Raw genomic sequence first — 13,852 nt, forward strand, 5'->3', positions numbered from 1 at the left:
TTTCCTGGGTTTTTCTTCTATATTGAAAATGTCCTTTGTTTTTAATGTCTTGGGAATATTTTCCCAACTAGTTCAGGCTGCTGTGGCAAAGTCACGTTTGGTGCAGATTTCAGCACTGAGGCAGCATAGAAATCAGAGTGCCTGCTTGAGAAACTGAAACATTAGTCATCTAGTCACCGAGTCATCAGCAGTCTATTCCACTGCAGTCCAAACCAGGATGTAAGGAGACCGTGTGTAAGTGACACTAGACAGCACGAACTGTGTTAGTCAGTCTGGGAGCTGGAGTCATACAGAGACCCACAGGGTCTATCTTTGTCCAGCAGTCTCAGGGAATTATGTCTTCACAGCTGTCTGGAACCTGGGCCTGCAGCTCAGCTAGTCTCCAGGCTGTCTCATCAGTACAGCTGGCCTGCAGCAGGCTGCCTGATTGGCCATGCAACCTGATTAGCTGCAGGGGCCAGAAGGTTGGCTCTCAAGTCAGCAGCTGCAGCAGTTCATTAGCTGCTCAGTGCTCATAGGCACCACTGCTTGCTGCTCCTGCGTTACCGCCTTGTTTCCGCTGCCCCTGCCTTGCACCCAGCTTGCCTGTGCCTTACACTCCTCCTTGCCTGCTACCTTATTTGCTCCAGTTCCTGCCCTCTGGCTTGACCTTTGGCTCCAGCTTCTAACTACTGACTTCAGGTCTGACCCTAGTCCTTGGTTTCTGACTCCTGCTCTGACCACTAGGCCTGATGCCTGCTCCAACCACTATATTAGATTGCCCTCATCCCAGTTGATTGACAGATGAGACGCCCCTAAAAGTAGGGCCAGGGGTCCCCAGGGCAAGTATGAACCCTACTAGGTCCCAGCAGAAGTGGTAGACACTGTCCAGAACCTGCAGCTGCAAGTTGCCCTGCTGGTTTCTCCGACTCTGTCCTCCCTGGAGCCGCAGACTCTGCTGCCTGGCAAATTTGACAGAGATCAGGACAAGTTTCATGGGTTCCTGAACCAGTCTTGGTTCCTGTTCCTCTTACGCATCAATCATTCCCCATGGACCAGACTTGTACAGGGCTCATCTTAAATTTGTTGACTGAGAGTCCTTGCCTGGGCTTCCCACTTTCTGGACCAGGCCAGCCCCCTCTTGTGACAATTAGACCAATTCATTCAAGCCAGGTCCATTATCGTGGATGACCCCCACCAGGTGCGGATCACTGAGACGACCCTTCCGGCCTTACGTTAGGGATGCCGGCCTATTGCCAAGTATGCAGCTGAGTTAAATCACTTTGCTTCTGGTACCAGGTGGAACGAGAGAGCACAGAGAGCCATCATTTCTGCCTGCTGGGGTTCAATGAGGGTATCAAGGATGAGCTTGTGCAGATGGAGCTTCCATCCAGTTTGAACAATCTGATTGCCTTGTGCATCAGAATAAATTATCACCTCACAGAGCTGTGGCGTGAGTGTATCTCCATTTTCCAGAGGCCACCATTCAGCCAACCCATAGCACTCCAAGCACGCAGGGCTTTGCTGGCATCAGAGCTTCTTGCAAGCCAACCAGGTTCGCCACACCTCTATTGATTTTACTACCGATAAGCTCCAAGTTTCACTTAGAGGTCCTAGTTGACTCGGGGGTCTCAGGTAACTTTAAGGTCTTGAACTTTGCTAAGACCCAGGCTGTTCCCACCATAAGCAAGGACTATCCAGATCTGGTTGAGACTATTGAATGGTTTCTTCTCTCCTCGGGACCAATAACCCACCAGACCTTGCCAGTAATGGTTATCACCCTCTGGGAGCACAAGGAAATCCTGCAATTAGGATTAATCCAGGTCCCTTATGCTCCCATCATCCTAGGTATGCCCTGGCTTACCTCCCATGACCCCCACATTCACTGACAGAAGGAGACCTATACTTTAACTCCTGGTATTGCCAGTTATCCTGTCTCCCAGGATGTGAGAACCAGACCAGTATGTTCTACAGCTCACATCATCTGCTGGAAAACCCTGACCTTCATGCAGCAAGACCACCAGGACCCTTGGTGCCCTCCGCAGCTCCACGTGCTGGAGCCAAGATCCCCCACAAATACCACGACTTCATTAATGTTTCTGACAAGATGAAGGCAGACATCCTGCTTCCATATTGGACTTACAAATGCCTCATCAATCTCCAGTCCGAAACCAAGACCCCATTCGACAGAATACATGCCTTCTCTGAACCCAAATTTTGGGATTTCCACCTGTACTTGCAGAAGAAAGTTCAGTAGAGTTTCATCTGCCCATCCATGTTCCCAGTGGGTGCTCTGAGCTTTTTGGTCAAGAATGACAGCTCTCTGCAGCCATGTATTTACTACTGGGCCCTGAACAAGGTGACCATATGAAACCAGTCCTCCCTCCCCCTTATCAACGAGGTCTTAGATTGGCTATGTGTAACCTGTGTTTTGATGAAGATAGATACGTGTGGGGCCTATAAGTTGGTGCATGTGCATGAGGGAGACGAATGGAAGACCACCTTTCATGCTCATACAGCCACTATTAATATTTAGTCTTGCCTATGCAATGCTCCAGTATCCAATATCGGCCTAGGCAATGCTCCAGCAATGTTTCAACTCTTTATGAATGATAGATTCCAAGATACGCTGGACAACTTTGTTGTTATGTACCTTGATGACATTCTGATTTTCTCCAAAGACCCAGCTCTTCATGACCAGCATGTGCATAGTGTTCTTGAAAGACTATCCCAGAACCATCTATATGCCAAGTTGGAGAAATGAGAGTTTGACTGGGACACCCTTGAATTTCTTAGCTATATCATTTCACCCCAAGGACTGGCAATGGAGCCCCGCAAGATGATAGCCATCATGAAGTGGGTGGCACTGAAGGACGGCTGTGGAATCCAATGCTTTTTGGGTTTTACTAATTTTTATAGATGATTTATCCCAAGATTTGCTGCTTTGGCCAGTCCTCTCTCACTTTTGCCGTGAAAAGGAGTCCAATTTTCATGGTGCCCAGAAGCAAAGGCTGCCTTTGATAATCTGAAACAGCTCCCATCTTGATCCACCCAGATCCTGCCAATCTGTTTATGTTGAAGGTAGAGACTGCAAACTTTGCACTAGGAACAGTCGTTTCCCAACCCACTGCTCCTGATGATCAGTTTCACCCATGTGCTTTTTACTTGTGAAAATTCACTCTGGCTGAGATGAATTATGACAACTTGGACAAGGAACTGCTAGACATCAAAGTAGTCTTTGAAGAATGGCACCATCCTCCAGAGGATACTGGGTTCATGGTCCAAGTTCTGACAGATCATAAAAACTTGCAGTACCTTAAACAGCCAGGTACCTGAACCCGCGGCAGGCACCCTGGTCCCTCCACTTGACATGATTCAAATTTGTAGTCACCTACCAGCCAGGGACAAGCAACGGGAAGGTGGATGCACTGTCACAAAAGGATGAGTACTACAAACCAAGTGAGGAGACTATGTCCACGATTCTCAAGCCCTCAAAAGTCATTTCTGGCACTGTAGCCTCTGACCTTTTATCCTCAGTCCACTCTCAGTTACCTAGCGATCCCCTTGCCATACAAACTCATGAAGCCTCAGACCACAATCAGGACCAGACCTTCGCAAGAACTTTTGGTGGCCTGCTGCACACACCTTAGTTGCATCCGACAGAGTCCGGTGACCTTTGCACCCAGACCAAACCTCCACCTATACAAAACCATGGGGCCTCCTCCAGCCCCTACCCACTCCACCTCCAGCCTTGTGCCATCATTTCTGTGGATGTTATCATGGAATTACCACCTTCCCAAGGCCACACTACCTTTCTAGTCGTGATCAACCACTTAACCAAGATGATGCATTTTGTTCCATTCCAGGTGACTCACTCTGCTCCGGGGACAGCCTGCCTGTTCGCACGCAACATCTTTCGTCTCCACCGCACGCCTGCAGGCATGGTGTCTGACTGAGAATCCCAGTTTATTTCCCACTTCTGGTGAGAATTTCTATGCCGTCTGAGTATCAATGCCCTATCCTCAGTGGCCTATCACTCAAGCATCAAGGGCAAGCACAGCAAATCAGTCAAGTCCTTGAACAGTACCGACATTGGTTCCTAAGCTGCCATCAAGATGACTGGCTGTCCCTGATCCCTCGTGATGCGTTTGCTTATAACAACGCTATACACACCTCCACCAAACAGATTTCCTTCTTTGCTAACTATGGGTTCCATCTTCGTGTTCATCCAGAGATCCCCACTGAATCCCTGCTGTTACCAAACTCACAACCCACATCCAGCAGCTACTCCAAGAACTCTGGAGGCAGTTAGAAGCCCCCAAGGCAACTTACAAATGACATGCTGACCAGTCCCGCCAGCTGACACCTGGCTTTGGGATAGGGAGCCAAGAGGAACATGTGCTACAGACTGTCATCGGGTCTGAGTGAAACTCCACTATCTAACTGGAATGGGTACAGCCCAGGCAAACATCCATGGGAACCTGCAGAACAAGTCCATACGTTGGCTCTCCTGCATGCCTTTGAGGACCACCCACTGAGCACCGCTGCTACTGCGAGGGGGAGGGGACAAGATGGCCTCGGAGAGCAAGTTGGGCAGGAAATGGGACCGGTGTCCGGCCGACTTGGCCATCCAGCTGGGTGCTGGTTTTGGATTAGGAATTGTTTTCTCAGTTATCTTCTTTAAAAGAAAGACATGGCCTATGGCATTTGGGTCAGGGATAAGATTAGGAACGGCTTATTCCAGCTGTCAACATGATTTCCAGTCTCCATCTCTTCTGTGTGGCAAATGTGTCAGAGAACAGTGACCAATGGCTAGGAACGTGGCAGTGGGACGGAAGGAGACATCACGGTTATTCCTCAGGAATACTGACGTGCCCCGGAGTAAGGCAATGTTCTTCTGAAACACTTCGCAGTAGCTCTTTATCCTCCAGCAAGCTGTTTGTGTACTCGACACGAAGCTCTGGGTCTCGTTTTGTATATTCTCTCTGGACAGTGGAAGAGCAGCTCTTCTGAGAAACAAATAAGACCAGGCCCCGAGGCCCCGAGATGGTGCCTCCAGAGGAAAGTATCATCAGGAGCCAGGGCCTGCAGCTCAGCTAGTTTCCAGGCAGCCTCGTCAGTACAGCCGGCCTGCGGCAGGCTGCCTGATTAGCCACGCCACCTGAGTGGCTGCAGCGGCCAGCAGGCCGGCTCTTAAGTTAGCAGCAGCTTGCTGGCTTGGCGTCTCAACGCTTCTGCCCATCACTGTGCCTGCTCTTGCATTGCCTGGTTCCTGCTGCCCCAGCCTTGCCTCTGTCCTGCCCCTGCCTCGCCTCCCTCCTTGTCTGCTGCCCTGCCTGCTCCAATCCCTGCCCTCCAGCTTGACTCGTGGCTCTGGCTTCTGACTACCGACTGTGGTATCCAGAACCTGACCTCTGGTTTGACCTTTGGCTTCTGACTCCAGCTCTGACCTTAGTCCTGGGTTCCTGCTGCCTGTTCCAACCACTAGACTAGATCGCCCTCATCTGAAAACAGCACAGTTAGCTTGAGTGATAACTCGAATGTTACCCCGAACTCGATTCCCGTCCACACAAAAATCTCTAGCTGGAGTTAAGTGGTACCTTTAACTCAAGGTAGCTGGCCTGTCATGGTGGTGAGCTGACGCTTGAGAGATGCCGATGCTCATACTTGTAACACAGTGGGAATGCAACAGCTTGAGATACAACTCACCAGCAGCTGTTCCAATCACTCTGCTAATCCAGTGCTCCAGGCTGCTAATCAAATGTGTAACTCCAGTGTTTAGGGCTTGTCTACACTGGTGCTTATGCCGGCAAAATGTATGTCGCTCAACATGGTGTTTTTTTCACACCCCTGAGCGAAAAAAGTTTTGCTGGCGTAAGCGTGAGTTTAGACAAGCCCTTAGAGAAACAAAGTGGGGGAGGTAATATCTTTTATTGGACCCACTTCTGTTGGTGAGAGAGACAAGCTTTTTAAGCAACCCAAAGCTCTTCAGAAGAAGAACCTGAAGAAGTATAGACTGCCTGAATCCTGCGACTTCTGCATGATGAGGGGGCACTGCATATCTTTCAGGGAATTATAGTCCTGCTCAGCGGTGGGCAACATTTTTTCAACTGAAACTTTTTTCCTGTGAAAAATACAGGTTAGGCGACACTGAAATGATTCATGAATTCATGTCAATGTCACTGAACTGGTTCAATCAAAAATGTTTTATTTTGACATTTTTTTAAACAAAACAATTCAATTTTTTTTTCAAAATAACTTTTTGTGTGAAATTTTCTTTAATTTTATTAAACATAATTTAAAAATGTTATGCTTGAAATCAAAATGAAACATTTCAGTTATTTTGGACATATTTTTGGTCTTTTTTTAAATTTTGAAAATGAGATTTGTTTCACTCTTCAATTTGCTAAAAATTTCCAAAAAAATTCATTTTCAGCTCAACCTGAAACTATATATATATATATATATATATATATATATGTAGTTAGGAATTGGCAGCAAACCAAAATATTCATTATTTGCCCAGCTCTAGTCCTGACTAGCAATATGCAGAATGGTCTTCCTTCCACCATTGTACATGCCACTGACCTCTCTGAGCCATTCTATGGCCTTGTATAAGGTTGGAATGTGTCATAAAATCCCATTTCATCTGTATGCCTACTGAGCTGCTCAGTCATGAAGTGTCTCAATCACTCTCTCCAGAAAAAGGGAACATATCACTTAGGATGACCAGATGTCCCGATTTTACAGGGACAGTCCCGATATTCAGGGCTTTGTCTTATATAGGCACCTATTGCCCCCCACCCCCGTCCCCATTTTTTACACTTGTTATCAGGTCACACTAGTGTCACTCTGTGTAATCAATGGAAAGAACCGCTCAGCATGGCTCACCCAGGATAGCACTTCACCTTCCACCCAGAGGAGGTTGGTGATACACCTCAGTCAATGAGAGATTGCATTGGCATTCGTTTTTACAAAACACATCAGGCAGCGTAATTAACTGCTTCCAAGATTTCACTGAGAAATCTTCACCTTCCACAAGGAGAGTGGTCCAGCTGGCTCAAGAGAGATTGGCTTTAACTTGACTGAACTGACCTTCCCAGTGAAGTGAAAGGAATCAGTCTCTGGGCACCCTCACAAGCACAGCTGGCCTGTAGCAAGTACCAGATTGGCTACGTGGCCAGATTGGTGGGAAGAGTCAGCAAAGCATCTGTTAAGCCCAGCAGCAGCAGTTTGGTGGCTGGTCAAAGCATTCTCTGTACACAGTTGTGCCAGCGCCTGCTCCTGCCTCCTTCACAGCCCGGCTCCCACCTTGCCTCACTCCAGGTAACCCAGTTCTGACCCTGTGGTTCTGATTCCTGACTCCAGCTCTGACCTTGGGCTTCTATTCCTGGCTACTGGCTTCTACTCTAATCACTAGGCATGATCACCCACGTCATGGTCTCCAAGGTGGAGAAGCTGGAAAACTGATAACCAACAAGTCTGTTTCACGGGAGGCAGAGCCTGGATGAACCTGACTCTTAACCATCCTGAACAGCTCTGCAGGGCAATGCTTTGCCACATCTATAATCAAGGAAACTAACTTCTTTCGTTGTCTGAACTACAGTTCCAACACAGGGTTCCCTGCACAATGCGCGTAAGCGGCTGCATAATTACCTTTTTTTCTTGATGTTGGTACATAACTGTGCTCCAGAGTCCATGTTTTCATTTAAAAAAACTGACATCCCTTGCTCTTACAGCTGGCTGGCAGCAGCCTGGTCAGTGTGCTATGTGTCCTGCCATTATGACCAATCCACAGAGTGCGTGAGTCTGTTACAGCCACTCCTACAGAACCCGGCTCTTTAGCTCAAGCTGGCGAGACTCATGCTTACTGCTCTGGGTCCCTGGTGTCAGCCACGAAGGAGGCCATCATACCAGTACAGCCACCGTTCACCAGGTACCAGATCTGTACAGGGCTTCAGTTCCTGATGCCGTCAATGTGGCAGCTTTCATAGCCAATAAGTCAATTTAATCTTTTTTCAAAGTTTAAAACCAGTGGGCGTGTTACCAGGTGAAGGACTTGTCTACACAGGGAGTTAGTATGCAGTAAGCTAGGGTATGAATTGAAAGCACACTAGCCACTCTGCACTAACTCCCCATGTGGACATTCTTACTGAGCACTAAGGGTATGTTTACACAGGGATAAAAGACTTTCAGCATGGCCGTGGCTGGCTTGGGTCAGCTGACTTGGGCTCATGGGGCTTCAGATGCAGGGCTAAAAATTGCTGTGTAGATGTTTGGGCTCAGGCTGGACCCCAAGCTCTGGGACCTTCCCCTCTCACAGGGTCCCTGAACAACTACACAGCAATTTTTCAGCCCCAGAGCCTGAACCCCATGAGCCTGACTCAGCTGACCTGGGCCAGCCAAGGGTTTTTTATCCCTGTGTAGATGTGCCCGCAAGGAAGTGTGGCTTAGTACACTGCCAAAGAGCACTAAGCTAATGCGCACAAGGTTCATTTCAGGGTGTAGTAAGTGTGTCCGTACAGGGAGTAAGTGTAGAGGAGCTGCTGTGCACCAGCTCCTGCAGGCTTTTTGCCCGTGTAGACAAGCCCTAAAGCACTAAGATAGTCTGGAGAAAAACTCTGCTGCCCAAATTCAGATTCATTAAAAAAAGCAAGAGCTTCAACAGGACAATCCTTTTTCTGTGTCTGTTCAGTGCCTAGCCCAATGGGATCTACCTGAAACATACACATAATAAATATTACTACCATTATATCCACTTGGCTCCACTGCCTGAGAGAGAGAGAGAGAGACTGTCTGTAATTGGCCAAATAGTGGATGCCATTATAGCTACAAAATCTCTGACAACCAAACAGAAGTTGTCCTCAGCACGGTGGCTGATACAGCACTCAGGAATTCAAAGATCAGTGAAGAGGCTTACTCCACTTAGAGACACCTGGCTACTGAGGCAGGTGGCCCACCAAGGGGATTTTCAAAGAAGGTCCTTCCTGAGGGTAATACGTTAGGGCAAGGGGATACAGCTAGGAGTAGAAATGAAATTCAGGAAAGGAATATTTCAGGCTGTGTATCAGCAAGTATTTGCTAACTGTGAGATCTACCAGACTGTAGAATAGTCTCCACAAGAGATATTGCAAGCCTCCTAGGATAGGAACTGGTGCACGGGAGGTTTGTACAGCACCTAGCACAATGGGTTCCCAGTCCATGACTAAGGCTCCTAGGTGCTATGGTAATACCAATAAGAAATAATACTGTGAGAGAAACCACTAGGGTTGCTTAAAACTGGAATGGACACGGCCATGGAGCAATCTTAGGGAACAATCCAGCACTGGTCTATGAGGGACTGAATGTGATTTATTAGGTCTTTTCCATCACTAACTTCCATGAGCCAAAGCCCTGAGTTGAAAACCATTCAAATTCAGAGATACAAGCGGTACAGTGCCAGTTCTCTTCCCTCTAGCTCCACAACCACTTGTTCTCAGGGATGGAACATGTAGATCCCAGATTTGATCAATTCAGCAAGAATCAGGCCAGCAAGACCGGATTCCAAGGCCAGAAGGGACCATTGTGATCAACTGAGCTCCGGTATAACCCAGGCCATAGAACTTCCCTGAAAAAATTCCTAGAGCAGATCTTTTAGACAAACATCCAATCTTGATTTAAAAACTGTAAGTGGTGGAGAACCCACCATAACCCTTGATAAATTGTCCCACTGGATAATTGCTCTCACTGATAAAAATGTTCACCTTATTTCCAGTGTGAATTTTTCTAGCTTCAACTTCCAATGATTGGATTGTGTTATATCTGTCTGTGCTAGATTGCAGAGCCCATTATCAAATATTTGTTCCCCGTGTAGATACTTATAGACTGTAAACAACTCACCCTTTCACATTCTCTTTGTTGAACTAAATAGATTGAGCTCCTTGAGTCTGTCACTTGAAGGGATGTTGTCCAATCCCTTAATCATTCTCATGGCTTTTCTCTGAACCCTTTCCAATTTATCAACATCTTTCTTGAATTGTGGACACCAGAACTGGACACAATAGTCCAGCAACAATCACTTCAGTGCCAAATGCAGAAAAAAAATAACCTCTCTACTCCTACTTGATATTCCCCTGTTTATGCACCCCTGGATTACATTAGCCCTTTAGGCCATAGAATTGAATTGAAAGTGTATGTTCAGCTGATTATCCACCAGGACCCCCAAATCTCTTTCAGAGTCACTGCTTCCCAGAATAGAGTCCTGTAATTATGGCCTACATATTTTGTTCCTCGTTGTATACATTTACATTTAGCCATACCAAAATGCATATTGTTTGTTTGCAAGCAGCTTCCCAAGTGAATCAGTGACCCGTTCCCTTCATTATTTACCACTCTCCCAATTTTTGTGTCACCTGCAAACTTTTTCTGTGACAGTTTTTATGTTTTCTTCCAGGTCATTGATAAAAATGTTAAATAGTGTAGGGCTAAGAACCGATCCCCGTGCGACCCCATTAGAAACACACCCACTCAATGGTGATTCCTTGATTCCTTGTTCACATCAGAGACCTAACAGTTTGCCAGCTTTTAATCCATTTAATGTATGCCCCGTTAATTTTATATTGTTCTAGTTTTTTAAGCAAAATGTCTCAATGATACACATCATGTCAGGGGCTGAGTTCACAACTACATCTTGGAGCTCAGAGGCCTTACACCTCTGTGACCTGGTATTAAAAAGAATTAATTTCCTACACAGGCCATCTTCATGGTCCTGAGGAAGCTTCATAATGAGAGCCTGGAAGATTGGATAGCATAGATTCTCCACTCCAAGCAAAATTCCTCCAGACAAGCTTCCCTGCTTTTCTGATGCAGTAGGCATCAGACACAATTACTAGACAAACCTCTCTCTCACACACAGACACAGACAAGAACCCTGGTCCTACAACTCCTAAAACACAGGTCTGTGTCATATTTGTTAAAGGCAAATTCCTTCAGCTAACAGTTTTAGCAGATCTCTCCTTTTCTTCGTGGCCCAACAACTACAGGGCAATGCCCCTCATACATATACAAAGCCAGTACATTACAACAGATCCAACAATCCCAACAAGACCTTGGGATATTATGGACCATATTTTTAAAAGTGATGGTCTAGATGCACTTGCGCACGCAGGTTGCAATTAGTTACCATCACCAGGTGGACGGATGGACATTGAGTCACCTACACGACCATGTCCACACATGGTTACCTGCAAATGCAGGTGACTAGTTGCACAGGCTTTTTGCAATGCAGAATTCAGGCCTCCAGTCATAAAAACGGAGCCCTATGTATAAAAAAAAATCTGTGTGGGTAACGATGAGCAGTTCAGTAGAGTTCTAAACAACTGGGAGTGGGTGTCCCGGGGGATGTTTGTTATTTTCTGAGGGGAGGGTGTAGGGGGAAGGGGATCAGATACCTTTTGTTCAGAGACCACACTGATAAGGCAACATGGCAGGATGGATAGATAATGTCCTCGGCATAGTGCTCACTCAGTTTGCGGGAAAGTGAGGGGGGAGGGAGGAGCAGCGTGGCTGACTTGCTAAGCGAAAGGGTTCAGGTGCCATCATGCTGGGTAAGAAGTATCCTAGAGAGGAAGGGTTTGGTGTAATCTCTGGTGTTATGAGTTATTAGAGAAAACAGTGCCTTCTTGGTGGGGGAGGAAAGGTGGCTGTGAGGATGAACAGGGGCAGAAACCTTCAAGTAGGGGCTTATGTTTGTTACTCTGAGGTGACACAGTGAGAAGAGGTTCCCAGGAGTGTTGTCTTGATGGGCAGGGGGAGGTGCTCGGTGGCAGCAGGAGGCAGGATTTCTCATCCTCAGATCAGACACAGATGTCACAGGGAGAGCAACAGTTCTCAGGAAAACTCTCCCCTCGGTGTGCTTTTTGGGGAAGTGGTTCAATGCCCCCATGCGCCTGGGTAGTCGGTTCCACTGTCGGGGGCTGTACAGGGTTTGTGTAGGTTAGGAGAGGTCTTGGGGTGGGAGATACTGGTGAGCTGGATGAGGTGTGTGTGTGACGTACACCCCGTGAGGGTGGTGTGTGTGTGTAAGCGTGGGCTGCAGAGGGGGGCTGCAGGCCCCGTGGGTGGAAAATGTCCCAGGGGATTTGTGAGAGACCAGGTGGGTGAGGTAACATCTGTGAGCGGACCAACCTCTGGTGGTGAGAGCGCCCAGCTTTCCAGCTACATACCAACTCCTCTTCGGGTCACCCCCTGTGTGTTATTCTGAGGCGATGTGCGCCTGTGTTTGGGGAGGGGGGGGGTCCCCTGTCTGCAGGGAGGGAGGCTGTCACAGAGGCTGTGCGACGTGGGTGCACAGCACACGGGGGCTGCCCCTGGCACGGTGCCCCCTTGGCAGGGCTGTGCGGTGTGGGAGGGACTCTGGGTGTTTGTTATGTGCGGATGAGGCGTGGGTTGCCGAGGAAGGGGCAATGTGCAGCGCTCACTGCGGTGATGGGGACAGTCCGGTAACAATCACCCGCCCTGAGAAGGAGCAGGTGCGGCTGCTCTCACAGACCCTCTCCCCAGGGGGAAGAGCATTTCCCCGCAGGCTCCCTGCCCTCCTGGGGCGAGGCAGCGCCGCGCAAAGCCACCCACCGCCTCCTGCGCTCTGCTCCCTTGGAGGGGGTGCAGCGCGGCGCAGGACCCCCCAGGTAGAGCATGGCACCCAGGCCAGCCTCCGCAGGCTGCCCCCGCCCACACACGCCCCCTCTCCCCCGGCCAGCCCCCGGGAAAGCCTGCCTCGCCCCCCGGGGTCCCCGCAGGGGGGCTCGCCCCGCAGCGGCGAGGAGACGACGGCCCGGCAAAGAGCCGGGGAGGCAGCAGAGCCCCGCGCACCCCTCCTGGCCTTGGAGCCGGGGGGGCCCCGGGGCGAGAGCCGAGTCCTGCCCGTGTCCCTGCCCCTGCGGCCGGGGGGAAGCCGCCGGAGAGCTGCAGGCGGCGGCCGCCCCCGCCCGGCTCCTTACCGACGGTCCTGGAGCCGATGCAGCCCATCCCTCCGGCAGGTCCCCGCGCAGGAGGCGGCAGCCGCAGCAGGAGGAGGAGGAGCGGGGCGGGCGGCGGCGCTCACAGAGCCTGTCCGGCCTGGGCCAGCCGGGGCCGGCGGAGGGGCATGGTCCGGGCGGAGCGCGCCCCGCGGGCAGCACCGGCAGCGGCGCGGGCGGAGGCCGGGGATGCTCCGGGCCGGGCTCGGTGGCCGAGATGCTCCAGGCAGCCCCAGCGCTCGCTGCCTCCTCCCCCGCTGCGTCCCTGCCTCCCTCCGCCCCGCGCCGCCGCCGCCGCCCCCCGCCCCGCGCGGCCGGGCGCGGATGCTCCAAGGATGCTCGGAGGCGGGGTGATGGGGGGGCTGGAGGGGGGGGCTGGGTAAACAGCTCGGGTCCCGCGAGCGGCGCTGCCATTGGCTGAGCCCGCGCCGCCCGCGGCCGCAGGAGGCAGGGCCGAGCCGAGCCGAGCCGAGCGCCGAGCCCGCCCGCAACGCGCAGCCCGCGCGCATCTACCGCGCATCTACCGCGCATCCATCCACCCAGCCGCGCCTCCAGCGCGCAGCCCCGCTGCAAGGGAGACCAAGGGAGCGGGGCAGGGGGAGCCCCCCCCCGGGCGGGGCGGGGCGGGGGAGCCGGGCCCAGGGGCCGAGCCGGAGCCGTCCGGGAGCGAACGTGGAGCGGCTGCAGCGGGAGGGAGCGTCGTGAGCAGCTGGGACCCGGGCCGGGGAGACGGAGCAGGGGGGGGAGGAAGATGCTGCTCGTCACTCGCTGCCCGGAAGGGCCCGGCTCCGGAGCGCGTTTGGCTGTTCACACTGCAGCGCTGGGATGCGAGGCGGGGCCCGGCCGGTACCGGCGCTGCACCGCCGTGCTCTGAATCA

The 13,852-nt window shown here is 50.8% G+C and overlaps 1 protein-coding gene and 1 pseudogene across 1 annotated transcript in view; one reads left to right on the plus strand and one right to left on the minus strand.

The window, feature by feature from the left end:
• The window catches only part of FAM131B (family with sequence similarity 131 member B), a 38,719-nt gene extending 25,511 nt beyond the window's left edge, over positions 1 to 13,208 (minus strand). Inside the window, exon 1 of the mRNA XM_067570010.1 lies at positions 12,957 to 13,208. Within this exon, the coding sequence (XP_067426111.1) occupies positions 12,957 to 12,984 (28 nt within the window). The 5' untranslated portion in view covers positions 12,985 to 13,208. The remainder of the gene's footprint in view (positions 1 to 12,956) is intronic.
• LOC137167744 (MICOS complex subunit Mic10 pseudogene) lies at positions 4,536 to 4,784 on the plus strand (annotated as a pseudogene).
• Positions 13,209 to 13,852: the final 644 nt, after the last annotated feature.

Source organism: Emydura macquarii, unplaced genomic scaffold (genome assembly GCF_026122565.2).
Source record: "Emydura macquarii macquarii isolate MOO-44397 ecotype Brisbane River unplaced genomic scaffold, CSIRO-AGI_Emac_v2 contig_2979, whole genome shotgun sequence".
NCBI classification, from domain to species: Eukaryota; Metazoa; Chordata; order Testudines; family Chelidae; genus Emydura; species Emydura macquarii.